General features: G+C 40.3%; 1 protein-coding gene across 4 annotated transcripts in view; it reads right to left on the bottom strand.

The window, feature by feature from the left end:
• Positions 1 to 5,267: 5,267 nt before the first annotated feature.
• TBC1D30 (TBC1 domain family member 30) overlaps positions 5,268 to 13,829 on the bottom strand; it is a 41,427-nt gene continuing 32,865 nt past the window's right edge. For 2 of the 4 annotated variants that reach the window (XM_035127405.3, XM_035127408.3), the window contains 5 exons: positions 12,972 to 13,078; positions 12,652 to 12,791; positions 11,122 to 11,328; positions 10,881 to 10,937; positions 5,268 to 8,758 (listed from right to left, as the gene is read on the bottom strand). In XM_035127405.3, coding sequence (XP_034983296.3) covers positions 7,980 to 8,758; positions 10,881 to 10,937; positions 11,122 to 11,328; positions 12,652 to 12,791; positions 12,972 to 13,078 — 1,290 coding nt within the window. In that variant the 3' untranslated portion in view covers positions 5,268 to 7,979. The remainder of the gene's footprint in view (positions 8,759 to 10,880; positions 10,938 to 11,121; positions 11,329 to 12,651; positions 12,792 to 12,971; positions 13,079 to 13,829) is intronic. The other 2 variants (XM_035127406.3, XM_035127410.3) reach the window with 1 other exon arrangement.

Below are 13,829 nucleotides of genomic sequence, written 5' to 3'. Positions count from 1 at the left end.
CTGCAAAAAGGACCCAAGCAAAAGAGCACTCTCCCCTTTTGTGAGTCCCAGAAATTGGCATTCAAAAGCATATTGCCCTGACAGTGGAGGGAGAATAACCATCATGGCTAGCAGCCTTTGATAGTCTTATGCTCCATGGATTTCTCCAAGTCTCTCCAAGTTGGTGGGCATCACTGCCCCTTCTGGGAGTGAATTCTGTAGTTTATTTAAGTGAAGTACTTTCTTTTGTCTGTCTAACATTCAGCTTCATTAGATGTTTGCAAGTTCTAGTGTTATCAGAGAAGAGAAAAACTCTATCCATTTTCTCTATGCCATGCATACTTGTATCATGTCACCTCTCTGTCCCACAAGCACAACTGTCTCTCCCGCGCATTGCTACAATGCAAAATACAATGATAACAAACTAACTAACAATGCGCTGCCCGTTCATGACACCCCAAACTCCAACTCTGCCTAACGGGAGGGCAGGCACAGAGCAAGAAAAAAGGAAGGAGGCACAAATACATAAGTCCCGTGTCTCTAGATATAGCAACTGGCCACATGTTAATTTCTTTTCCACGCTCCCACCAACCCACTGACATAAAAGAGTGCCTATTATTGCTCTCAGCCTGAATCACAGATGGCAATAACAGGCAGCAGTGAAAGATACAGGCACACATACATATGGTAAAAATATACTAGAATAATAGGTCGGACATTTTTGTATTGGGTGGAGTAGGCGAGAAGTCACTTCTCATCTTGGTGTGGTTTCTGCAAGTGTGTCAGCTCGACATTTCATTTATTATAGAACAGATCACATCCGTGGCTGAGCCATTCTGGTTTGGCGGGGGAGGCCCCCCGATTTGGATTGGGAACTTAGATAAACACTATGTTTCACCGAGGCACTCGGGAACATTAAAAGAGATACTGACTCATCTGGGGCAGGGGGGTTAGGGATGCGGGGAGACCGAGAGAGAGAATCTGAGAACGATTACACATGGAAGTAAATTCCATTTCCTTGAATTCACTATCTGGTGCTTTCTCAAATATCTTCACTTACACAGGCCACATGCAGGAAAGCAGGGCCTTTGTTTTGCTACGTTCATGCTTTTTCTGCAGTAGAAATCCACTGCCTCTGCACTACAGAAAAAATGTGTGCGGTTTTCCAGTTCTCATCCATTTCTATAAGGGGTCTTTGCAACCTTCTGTAGGTCCGAACCTGCACTCAATTGCTTGCATCCTCTACACCATGGTCTAGCGCTGGTCCTGTTCAGGCTGATCTTAACCTCTAGGCTATAAAACTCTTTAAAAACAAAAGCCTGACAATTTTGCTCCCCTTCCACACAAAAAAAACCTCAACTATTGCGTCCAGATTTTCACTTTTTGAAATATGGCAACCCTGTGCTCCTTAATGTCAGAACAGCCATTACAAAAAGGATTTCACCATCTGTCAGGGTGGGTAAGTGAATAAGGCATCTACCTGGCCCTTGGCAGTAGCTTTGCAGCTGTGGAACACCTACCTAAGAAAGCCATGTGGGGCCAAGCCCAGAAACATTTCTAGGCAGAACTGTAAGGGGTTTTTATTTGGTGGCTTCTTATAGAACTATGGTGATACATTTAATTGGGTTGTGCCCAGCCAAGTGTTGCGCAGAGTAGACTCTCTGAAATTAATGGATCAGTTTTGTTCCAATGCTAGGTTCTTGTGTGTCAAAATAGTTTGATGTTCTTAAATATTGCAGGTGTCATTGCAGATAAGACAGAATATATAATAAAACAATGAATTATTATATGTATTATTAGTCCTTGTGTCTTAGATTATAGCTGCAATCCTATAATTTAGTTTGCAATCCTATGCACACTTACGTGGGAGTAAGCCCCATTGAAATGCAGGGGGATGGACTAGATGACCCATGGTCCCTTCGAACTCTACATTTCTATGATTCCAAGTCTTGAAAAAGTGCAGACACATTCCATTAGTCAGGTCTGTCTGTTTCCCCCACTCTCAGAAATCAGTGGCATTTACTTCAGAGGAAGCATGTCTTAGGATTACATTGTTAAAATCTTGCTGATCTCAGTGCTTACAGCTGAATAAACGCATTTAGGATTACGCTACAAGGTTTTAAAGGAAAATACCACAGACTGGCAGTACAATCCTATGTGTATTTACTTTGACATGCCCTGTTATGGCAATGGGGCTTACTCACCACTAAATGTGTTTAGGGTATCTACTTTAGCCCATCAGAGTACGGTACTGTCAACTGGCAGAAAGTCTGCAGTGTCTAATGCAGAAGGATGTAGTGGAAGAGAAAGTTAAGCTTTTTCCATTGCTACAATTATTATTAAAAGCAGCTTGAGCACCTTAATACTGCTCATCACCCAGCCTAAGCAGGTTTCTCAAGTGAAAATGGCATTTAATACACAGTTTTAGGAGCCAATAATCTAGCGTGAAAGGCACTTGAATTGCATGTTTGGAGTTTGGGTAAACAATAACAGTTTCTTCGTTCTTGTTTAAGTAACTACATTGCAGGAGCTTCAACACGTTTTAAAAGAAAAAAAATTGTAGCAGACACATTCCACAAGTGTTAAGCATGCAACACAACAACCTGCAGCCTCAATGCAATGATATTCCACCCAATATTTTGTGTGTTCCTTTAAAAAGTTTGCATGAACCGTTCAGTGCAGCCAACACCTTCCCTCCAACACATTTGAATCCAATACAAAGGAATGTCTCGCCGTACTGTTTCCATTAAAGACGAAAGAATGAACACTGTATTGTAATTTTCAAGATAGCCAGCTCTTTCCATAGCAGCACATGAATACACCTGAGATAGATTAAACTCATATAGAAAATGTTCTTAGAACTTCCAATATATCTCTGCAAACAAACACCAGCATTCTGCAACTGCAAAGTGGTTTGTGTGTAGACCAATAGTGGCATCTAGTGATCAAGTGGGAAATTATTTTTCCCCCACTTAGAATTGCTTCTGCCCCCTAAACAACATAATTTTGCTTTACTTCTCTATCTTTGGAAACCTTTTGGGGGGAAAGGTCTATAAAGATGCAAGCTGCATAGATAGTTTGATTTAGAAATAGTAGAAGAGCATGATTTCCATACTGAATGCATGCACAATAAAGCTCTGAATGATTTCGTATACAGCTCTGGCTGTCATGAATTGAGCTGAGAAAATATGGTAGTTGACTTTAATTGCTTGATAATACTAGAGGTAACGGGAGGGGAGTGGCAATATTTTGAATGAACTCCATTTAACTGGGACAATTAAAAACTGGAGTTCATTCAAAATATAGAAGCAAAATTATTAACTAGGAGCAAGAGAATAGAACACAAACCACCAGTTTTAAAACTATAGTTGTACCTTGGTTTTCCAACAGCTTAGTTCTCAAACGTTTTGGCTCTCGAACGCCGCAACCCCAGAAGTGACTGTTCCAGTTTGCAAACTATTGTGGGAAGCCGAACATCAGACGGGGCTTCCGCGGCTTCCGATTTGCTGCAGGAGCTTCCTGGATTCTATTCAATTTCCAAGGTACTACTGTACTACATTGGCTCCTGGTCCATCTTCATCTGAAGCCTAAAATACAATGGACTGGAACCCAAGCGAACCATCCTGGGGAGGGTATTCAGAGTTGGGGTGTCATAGCAGAGAAAGTTATGGAAAACCTTCCTAGTGAAAGCCTTCTCGTTCTGTTGCTACCATTAGCAAGGTGGGTTAAGATCGTACTTTCTCTGTCATGACACTCCAGCTCTGAACAGCGTCTCCACGATGGCTTGCCAGGTACCATGTCCATATGGAAAACTATTTCATTTTCCAGTGCTTTTTTCAGAAGCTAGCTTTATAACTCTGCTTTTATTATTTTTGCAGGCTTTGATTTTACTGACAATGGTCATAACAGCGTAAAATGGTTGCAAGTGCTCTTGGCAGCTTCAGCTGAAAAAGCAATAAATTAATTCCAGAACACATGCATGCCAAGGCGTCGCTTCCAGACGTCCCACAACACAACTTCCTAAGAGGCAAGGTGTAGTCAAAACAGTGTCCATTTGCAGCAGTGGATCAGGGATGAAGACATGAGTGCAATGTGCAGAACACATTCAGATGCACTACACCCTTGACAGGTCCTTGCACTCTCAAAGCCCTCCACCCAGACTGCTCACACCATGCAGCTAATTTTGGATACGAGGCAACTGATTAGTACATACATAAACTGTTTTACTGTGTATCAGGCTTTGATCTAGTATCAACTATCTGTCACTAAACGCTCAAGAGTTGGTGTACAGGTATCACCATGAATATAATTGCGTGAACAAATGTACCAATTCAAAGATGAGACAGTTTCACCTTCAAAACAAACAATCACATTGAAGTCCACACTCTAAATTCCCCAAATTGAACATGTTATCAGCCGACTGGTGTATCTGTGTATCATTTGCTGCATTCCTGTACCACACAAATAGTATAACAATTAAAACAAACCTCGAAGGATGACATACAAGACGCAAGCAAACCTGCAACATGTATAATAAGCACATAATGAAACAGAAACGAAACACAGAAATGGGGGACGGGGATCCTGAAGTATTGGCTGCAATGTGATGATTAACTGTGCGGAATGATGCTCTGAATAGCTTCACTTATAGCAGCTGGAGCCACAAGCTGCTTGTAAACATACAACATCCATTTGGATTAATTTGAAATACTTCTAATTATTATATATCATGTTGTTGTACACAACATTACTTTCTTTGACACAATGGAAGGAACAGTACATAACCATTTGCTTTGACCAATAGTGAGACTTTTTAAGCAGCTTATCAACTCACAAGGATTGCCTCTGAACAAGTTGCACAGATGATTCATTTCAATGTATTCTTATAATGTGCTCATGAGACTCTAATGTTGAGAGAATTGCAAAGGAACTGCTTTCTATTTTATCACAGGCACAGTAATTAGGGTGTTGTTGTTTTTTACAATATCATATCATCTAGTGTATTCTGTATACCAGAAAGGCATACTGATACAAATATTTATCTACAAGAGATCATTTGTAGCTCATGCACACAGCATGGATAATCGTGGGCTGTGCATTTTTGTTTTGTTAGAAATATTTGAGATTTAAAAACCCTGCCTTATTGCAAGAAATTGGAGGCAAATTATTATTATTATTTAAAATGCATTATTGGTAAGTCCTATTTAATCTACAAGAGAGAAAATGGCATCAACTATACCCATTGGACTCAAGACACAAACGCAGATAAAACTTCTCCAACAAAGACACCATTTCATACATCCTGTATATATTATCCTGTATATATTTATAATGTTACAGTATCTATAGTACATTGTATACATCAAAGAGTCTTATAAGATACAAAGTTTAACACCAAAGTATCTTAAATCACAGCGCACAAAAGGCAGACAGACCCAGTAAGTTATTTCAGTTTCTTATCGGCATCACTCAGCTGGCAACAGTGATGGGTCCAGAACTACCTATCATAATAATGTAAAGGTAGAGACACCATGCCAAAACTAGCTGCTCCTACTGATGTGCAGGGACAGGGGAAGGCTCCAGTACCCATGCAGAATTCCACATACGACACTGACATCAGCATCAGACAACTCTGAAACGTCTTGTGTGCATGCACAGGGTAGATCCTAAATAAGATTCCCACTAGTTCTTTCCATTGGAGTAAATGGAGTGTCAAGCAATTTCAGAACGTGTTATGGGTTTGCAAATTGCTAATCTTGGATATAATTTTAGCTTATTTCATTTAGCTGCTTTCATTACTCCTTTAAGAATGGGAACAAAATAATTTTTACAGAAACATTAGCTCTGAAAAATTCACACGGCGAAGGATATGATTGTCTTTCAGGGTAGGAAACTATAGAGATTTCCAAAATAAAGTTGGAATCCAAATTGGTTTTGGGTCAGTGTTTTGAGCACCAAATCCTATGCCTTTTATAGGATACTGGAGAATCAGCAACTGAGGCCCAAAGAAGTACATTGGACAAGCCGACACAGTAGGATTTTTTATTTTTAAAAGTACGGCCACCTGGAGCCATATCACAAACTGTTTTTGAGCCTTCCTCAGGTTCATAATTGGCTTGCTGTGAAGCATGTAGACTGCTGCTCAGAAATCACGAGAAAACCAAAACTTGTTAGCAATCTAGGTGCATGATACTTTAGATTCTGCACTGATACTTTATTCGCATTTGCTGATTTATCTGTTCGCTGAAAACATAAGAGACACATTCAGCGCAATCGCATGCATGTCTATTCAGAAGGAAGTTCAACTACGTTCAATTGGACTACTTTCAGGCAACTCTGTGCAGGATTGCAACCTAAGAGCTATTACTTAGAGAAGCCTGGAGGATTCTTGTTGTGCTTATGTGGGTATACATTTCCTGAACCAACTGTGGATTGCAGGATGAGATGCTCCCCATTCAGAGGACTTCAGCTAAAGGATAATGGAAGAATGTGTAGACATAGGAGCTCTTCTGTAACAGAGAACTCCACAAATTGTAAGTAGGATTGATTCATCATCAGTGTACTCTTCCTTCATGCACCTGGGCTTAATAGCTCACAGCTATTGTGAACAGGATATATATAGACAGCATCTTTTGTGGATAACGGACTTCTGTTTTTTACCCTAGAATGACTCTTGTTGTTATGGCAGCACGTACTATTTTTTATTGCACTTAACATTACACTGCACTTATAGTCCTTACATTTGTCCTGTGAGGTCGGCTCCTACTCTTTACAAATCTAAAACTGTTTCAGAGTTTGTAATTTCCCCAAGCCTACACAGCTAGTTTGTTCACTGATTCCCACCGAACACTGAAACTATTGCACAGCAGTATTCTATGTTTTAGAAATGGGGTGGGGGGGGAACTGCACAGTGTTTTGGAGACTGAGAAACAGGAGGTCCCTTTCTCCATACTGACTGTCAAGTTTTGGAATTTTAACCATTGTTTACATGATAATACACCCTAGTGATAACCACCTCTAATCTCTTGAAGCTTGTTAGGCAAAATAGATCATCTCACTTCAAATGTAGAAGCAAGGGACAAGATCTGGGGGAAACTGCTAAAACCTTCACTGGCTGAAAAAAGTTAAGTAGTACACTGAAGACGGTCTTACATCATCAAGATATAAATTTTCCTCAGCTGGGAAGCTGACACATTAGGGAATTAACACACACTGTGGAAGCAACACTGCCCAGCAGTTAACATGAAAAGTGACCTAACCTTATCAAAAAGGCTAAGGAAGATTTGTCTTTAATACCAGATACTGCTAGGAATTTTAGTGATAAATCAACTAACAGATTTACATATATATTCCTACAGTCCCATGACTCACTGAAGGTCATCATTTAGGGAGCCACGATCAAGTCATAGAAAACATTTCAACTTCCCTTTTTACCTGACCTAAGGTGATAATTATTATATCAAAAATAATTAAAGGAAGTAACACCAATGGCATTAGAGTGGAAAATGCTAAAACACGGCTAATGTGTCAGCTGCTCAAATACATTCCGTATGTATTATACAGAAGCAGTTTTTTTAAAAAAATATTTTAATCTGCCTGAAATTTTGAAGTTCAGTGCACTTCATCGAGGCAGCTGCAAGGCTCTGCTAATTAGCCACTGAACCATAAAAGGTAGCAGTCTTCTTGATGAACTGACAAGAAAAAACTGTCCTACCACTGCACTACTGAATGCCGTATTACAGCTTCTCATTGCTGAAAGTCAATGTTCATTTTTTGAACATGAAAATTGTATGTGGCACTGTGTACTTTCACTACTCCACATTATATATATAAAAGACATATCTTTGATCATACAGTTTATGTTCCAGTTGCGACTTATCTTCATTATTTCAATTAAGAAATAAAATTATTCAGAAACCCCTTCAGAACGATGAACACACACACATAATAAAAACTGAGATGATGATGACGACGATGATGATGCGCCAGCGGTATTTACATCATCGTTTTTTAGACCCGCTGTTACCGCTTGCAGGCTTGTTAAAGCTCCTGCTCATCTGTGGGAAGTGTACAGTGGGGGTTCTCTCAGTTGGACCATACAATCCTAGGTTTCTGGCCGCAGCTGATTTTCTGAGAGGCTTGACACTGGGAAAAGGACTGAAGACTTGTGGTTTAGTATTGGCAGCTTGGGGAGATTTTGCCACTGTCCCTCTGTCACTGGGCGAATTCGGGAACTCGGATGGAGGTGTCTGACAGAACGAAGTCGATACTGATTCAACATCATCTTTGTCATTTTGGGTAAGTTCCAGGGCTTCGAGCTTCAGCTGAACAGCTGATACATTGGCGTTGGCATTGGCGTCCTTGTAACTTGGTTCAGGAGACTGTCCTTCAGCAGTCCTGGCATCTGAATCACTGCCTTCGATTTCCATAGATTCAGATTTGCTTGGAGCCTCTTCTTTTCCATTGGGGCTATTGGTTTTCACACCTTCATTCTGCTCTTCTATTAACCCTATTGTATCTCCATAGCCCAGCTGGCCTTTGGCTCTTGCTATGTTCTTTCGATGCACCCTAATGTGAGTGCGCCAAGGAGAGTTGAGCTTTGTTTTAAGATCTTCGTGGGGACTAGGTGACATCTTGCCTCCTGCGTGATTTGGAATATGAATAATAGCATTTTTGGAAGACCTGTTAGTTGGCTTTATCTTCTTTCCTAGCAGAAGGTGGTTGATCACTGGAGAATGGTTCACTTGAGAGGGCAGAAGACTAGTAACTGGTCCTTTATCTGAAGAAAACAAACATTTAAGAAGCACGCTATTGAATGAGGCAAGGCAAATGATCAAACATTAAAGCAAAACTGACCAGTCCGATACACAAAATCACACCACACACACACACACACACAGAGAGAGACAACATGGATTGGGGGAGAAATTAAATTAAGTTTGCAATTAAAGGCAGATCTACCAAATTAGCACTTTGAGGAAAAATATATGAGAACAGAAGAGAACAGAAACACAGCTATCCCTCAAAATCAGCACTTATCTGAATTTTGTAGTGGTGTTCTCCAACCAACCTTTATTTTAAAAATGCATTATATCAGGGGAAAGTGCATATGAACATTAATATGCATCAGTGAAAATGACATAAAATGCATTATATGAGGGGAAATGTCTTGCAAAAATGTGTGCATTGGTCAAAACCAAATATCAAAATGTGTTCATTAGGAGAAATTTTCATTAAAGTGTTGATCAGTTTTCATGAATCAGATTGCTACAGAAATGTAGACGTTATTTAAGAATCGAAAAATGAGTAACCGAGAGAACCAAAGTTGAAAGATCCTTCTACCGTGTTTCTCCGAAAATAAGCCATACCCCGAAAATAAGCCATACCCCGACAATAAGCCATAGTGATAGGCAGTTTAACCTTGTAGGTTAAACTGTACCATACTTAATAATAAAAAAGACATCCCCTGAAAATAAGCCACGGTGTGTTTTTTTGAGGAAAAATAAATATAAGACGGTGTCTTATTTTTGGAGAATCCAAAACTGACTCAGATATTTGACCATGTGCTTCTCATGTCTCTCTCTTCCGTAATAGCTGCTCATGATAAAGTTTAAAGGCAGGCTCCATAGTTTCTGTTGACTGGGGGGGGAAATGCAACAAGAAACAGCACATCTAGCAGCCTGAAGAAAGCAAGGAAAATGTATTTTATGTTGATTCAGAACTAAGAAAGTTATTCGGTAAGTAGGACTTATTTACTTTTAAAGGGAAAACATCTGGTACACAGGAAGCTATGTATACCAAATCAGGCTACTGATTCATCTAGTTCAGCACTTACACTAACTGGCAGTGTCTCTCCAGAGTTTCAGTCAGGATTATGTGACTTTACTACTGAAGTTATAGTTCAGATATGTTTACCTGAGCAGCGGTGATCCTCTTTACAAATTTCTCTGACACCTATCCTAAGCAAATAAAAATGAAGATCCTAACCCAAGCCTTCTATTCAAGGCAATAAAGACCAAAAAAGCAAGAATGTGAAATTAAATATATTATGAAGCTATACATATACACAACAGATAAATAAAATGATGGATTAGATTCTATGGGTTGATTTAGTTTAACTACTACAGTAAATCATGTGAATAGCATGCTAGACTCTGCCTTCTGCCTCTGCCTCGTCCTGACGACCACACAAAGGTGTCTATAACCAAGCAGCTGGGTAAATACTCCATTTCATAGAAAGAACATTCAGCAATTTAATATGGTAACCAAGACAGACCATTTCCCAGCAGAATATCCAGTCACAGAGAGACGAGAGAGAGAGAGTGCTAAAGGATATATACAAGACGATTGATTCAGGTTAGTGAAAGGGGGCTTTGGCAATCCTGGGAAATGAAAACCTTCATCATTTTGGTTTTGCCACATGGCTGTTCTGTGCATACTATATTTCTTAGATTTTCAAAACTGCATTTATGAAAGCTGGAACTGAAAATCCAGCCTGGGACAGGAAGGCCGTGCTGTCAGATGTGGGATAAGATTCCTCATATTACCTCACCACTGTTAGGAGGCACGACCCATCTCTAGCAGTAAAGTGAAAGTTCAGTTTCCAAATGGTTCATCCCACAGATAATACTGTCACAAAGGGTATTTACTATTTACTGATCAGCAGTGGCTGTATGTGCACTTTATGCTAAATCAGCGTTGAAACATATTTGGTCTAAGAAAGTCCAGCCAATTCATATATAACCTTGTAAGCTGTTGATAGTTCTGATGCCAAATCACTGTCCATCCAATTGGGAATTCAGAACATTTCACCCCAAGTCCAAGGATGCCATGCCAGAGCTGTTAGTAAAATCAGAGAAACCAATATTGAATCCAAGATTAGCATAGATATCTTTAAATACCATTATTCGGCTGGTCCCTGGGATCTAACATAATCCCAGGGTCATCATCTTCAGACCCTAACAAAAGAAAAACAAAGATCAACATCGTCTTTATAAGTGACATGCTCCTTAGTCAGATGAGATCCTTCCAACTACTTCATTCTTTTCTTCTTCTATATATGAATGAATACATAAAAACATGATTTGCTTTCACATGCACATAGCTGAAGATAACTTGCGCTTCCAAATACAAGTGATTTACCTGCTCTGATGTACACCTGATGGACCTGTTGCTGCTGTTTCTTCTTTATCCGTGAATACTGCCTTTTCAGCGCATTAATGTCTGTGGTCATACGTTCCATCATCATACTGTTAAAAGCGGCGTGGTACTCACTCCGACAGGCATCTATTGCTCCAGGGCTTAGCTCTGCGATATTGCTGGAACCTAGACTCTGCTCTTCATTATGATCTATGCATAGTAGGAAGGGAGCATGAGAAATACATCAGAATTAACCCCACCGTCCTTAAATCGGGGGAGGAAAAACTGTAGCCCTCCAGATGCTGCTTGGACTATAAACTCTCATTATCCCCTAACCACTGGCAATGCTGATTGAGAATGAAGGTAGCCACAATCCAAAAATCACTTGGAGGGCACAGGTTCCCCACCCCTGCCTTACATGAGCAGAGGATTTCAATAACCTGGCATTGTCTGTACTTGCATTTAAATGGCTGGCAAATTTTAAACCTCAAAAGATCAGCAGTAGTCAACATGAAACTGTTACCAGACTGTACTTAAACCCTCAGGAACTACAAAAAAATTACCATATATTCATCTTGATGTGACTTTGAATATTACTTAGCTATGCTGTTCTCAAAAGTACACATCATGGGGGTGGGAACAGAACATAGTTAAGGAAGGGATACACTGCACCTCTCTAATTGCTCAGTTGTGGGTTCAATCACATTATATCCGAGATAAAATACCAGTCTATCGTACAGTCAAACCTCAGTTGTCGAACATAATCTGTTCCGGAAGCCCATTTGGCTTCAGAAACTTTCGACAACTGAATTGCCACTTCTGCTTGGTTGCAAGAGCTACCTGTACCCAGCGGAAGCCACATCGGATGTTCGGCTTCTGAAAAATGTTTGAAAATCGGAGCATTTACTTCCAGGTTTTTGGTGTTCAGGAGCAGAATCGTTTGAAAACGGAGCCGTTTGGGAGCCGAGGTTTGACTGTGCTGCGATCAGCACCAAAGAGGCAGCTATATTTCACCTACGAAGCACTTCCTATGAAAGAGCCTAATGTGACTCAACGATTTTAAAAATCAGTAATAAAAACATATGTAAAAACCATTTACAATCCAATACAGATAAAGATGGAATGAGCCATATTAATCAAATGCTCTGATCAATGCTGTCAACTTTCCCTTTTTTTGTGGGAAATTCCCTTATTCAGCGCCCTTACTTTCATAATACATACTCCCTTACTTTCCTGCTTGGCAGGGGGTTGGACTGGATGGCCCTTGTGGTCTCTTCCAACCCTATGATTCTATATCCGGGAATTGACAGCCCCATAGGATTCCTTATCTTCAAATCCGGGGGTTGACAGCTATGGCTCCTATACCCTATCATAGGCCATGGAATGGTATGGTTTGTCCTTTGAGCATTTGATTAAGGGCTGATGCCCAGGGATGGTAATCTGCAGGCCTCTAAACTTTATAGCAGAACTGCAAGATAAACCCATGGGGGAAAGAGGATCCTATGGTAATGCTGTAACGTTTACATTCTTTACCTTTGAAATGCTTTTGATACTTCTGTAGTTCTGGGGCTAGAAACCCACTGAATGGCCCAAGGCAACCGATGACATTAGCTATGGAATCTTCATCATCGAGGTCGTTCTCCTCATCACTGTCTCTAATTTTTCCCAGCCATCTGCAGAAGGAAAGCACACAGACACATTGCTGTCCTGGACGTGCAAGTGCATCTATAATAAACTGAACAGTTCACCAGGCTCAAGATACATACTGTAATCATCTACGTTTGTCCCTTTTATATACAGATCTTGCCTGGATTACAATATATGGTACTGGCAAGGGGTGAGGATAGACTTACCCTGAAGCTGATTTCACTGAGGCAGGAAAAGGAGTAATGTTGTATGTATATTTCTCCCGTAATTCTGCTAGTTGTGGGAAAGGGAACTGGGCCATAGAATAAACAGTCTAGGGGGCAAAAAGAAAGAGACAAGCTTTTAAAATCGGTGCCTTTTCTTTTAAACTTTCAAAGCAACTGTCCATAACTCAAATAAAGGACGGCTGCAGGATTAGGCAATATATTTCCTCATGTACTGAAACAAAAGGTGAAAGGTTTGGGTTTTGGTGATGGAACATACATTTCCTGCAGGAAAGACGACGACAGTCTCGCTAGAAACATAAGAGAACTGTTTGAATCAGGCAGAAAAGATAACAAGGACATGCATGCGAAACTCTCGCAAACGCAAGCATTCGCTGCATTCCAAGGCATTTGTTTTCAAGGCAGTAAGTGCAAATTTAAACCAGCTCTACTGCAAGTGTGGTTGATCTATGGTCCTGCGGATGTTGCCAAACTGCAACTTCTGTCCTCTCTGCACCCACTCCAAACAGAAATTATGAACTAACAGATGTTGGAAGCATTCTTTATTGCTACCATGACACAAAAGCAAGAAAGTGAACAAATGGTGGAAATAATCACAAACGTTTGCTTTGCCAAAAAAGAAGTGCTGCCATATGCACAGGGCAAAAGTCTCGCAATTAAGGCGTGTTTCTGAATGTATAAAGAATGGGTGAGTCTGCTTGGCCTATACTTAATACACAAAAGCTACCATAGAAACTGATGCTATACTTCTTGCCTGAAGGTGGCGGGGGCGGGGGAGCCACATTGCCTTGATGTAGTGCAAGCAATGAAACGTTAAGCCCTTCTGGAGATGAGATTCCT

This window comes from Zootoca vivipara, chromosome 9 (genome assembly GCF_965207765.1).
Source record: "Zootoca vivipara chromosome 9, rZooViv2.hap1.1, whole genome shotgun sequence".
In the NCBI taxonomy this organism is placed as follows: domain Eukaryota; kingdom Metazoa; phylum Chordata; class Lepidosauria; order Squamata; family Lacertidae; genus Zootoca; species Zootoca vivipara.
This window is presented reverse-complemented; position numbering and strand designations above follow the sequence as displayed.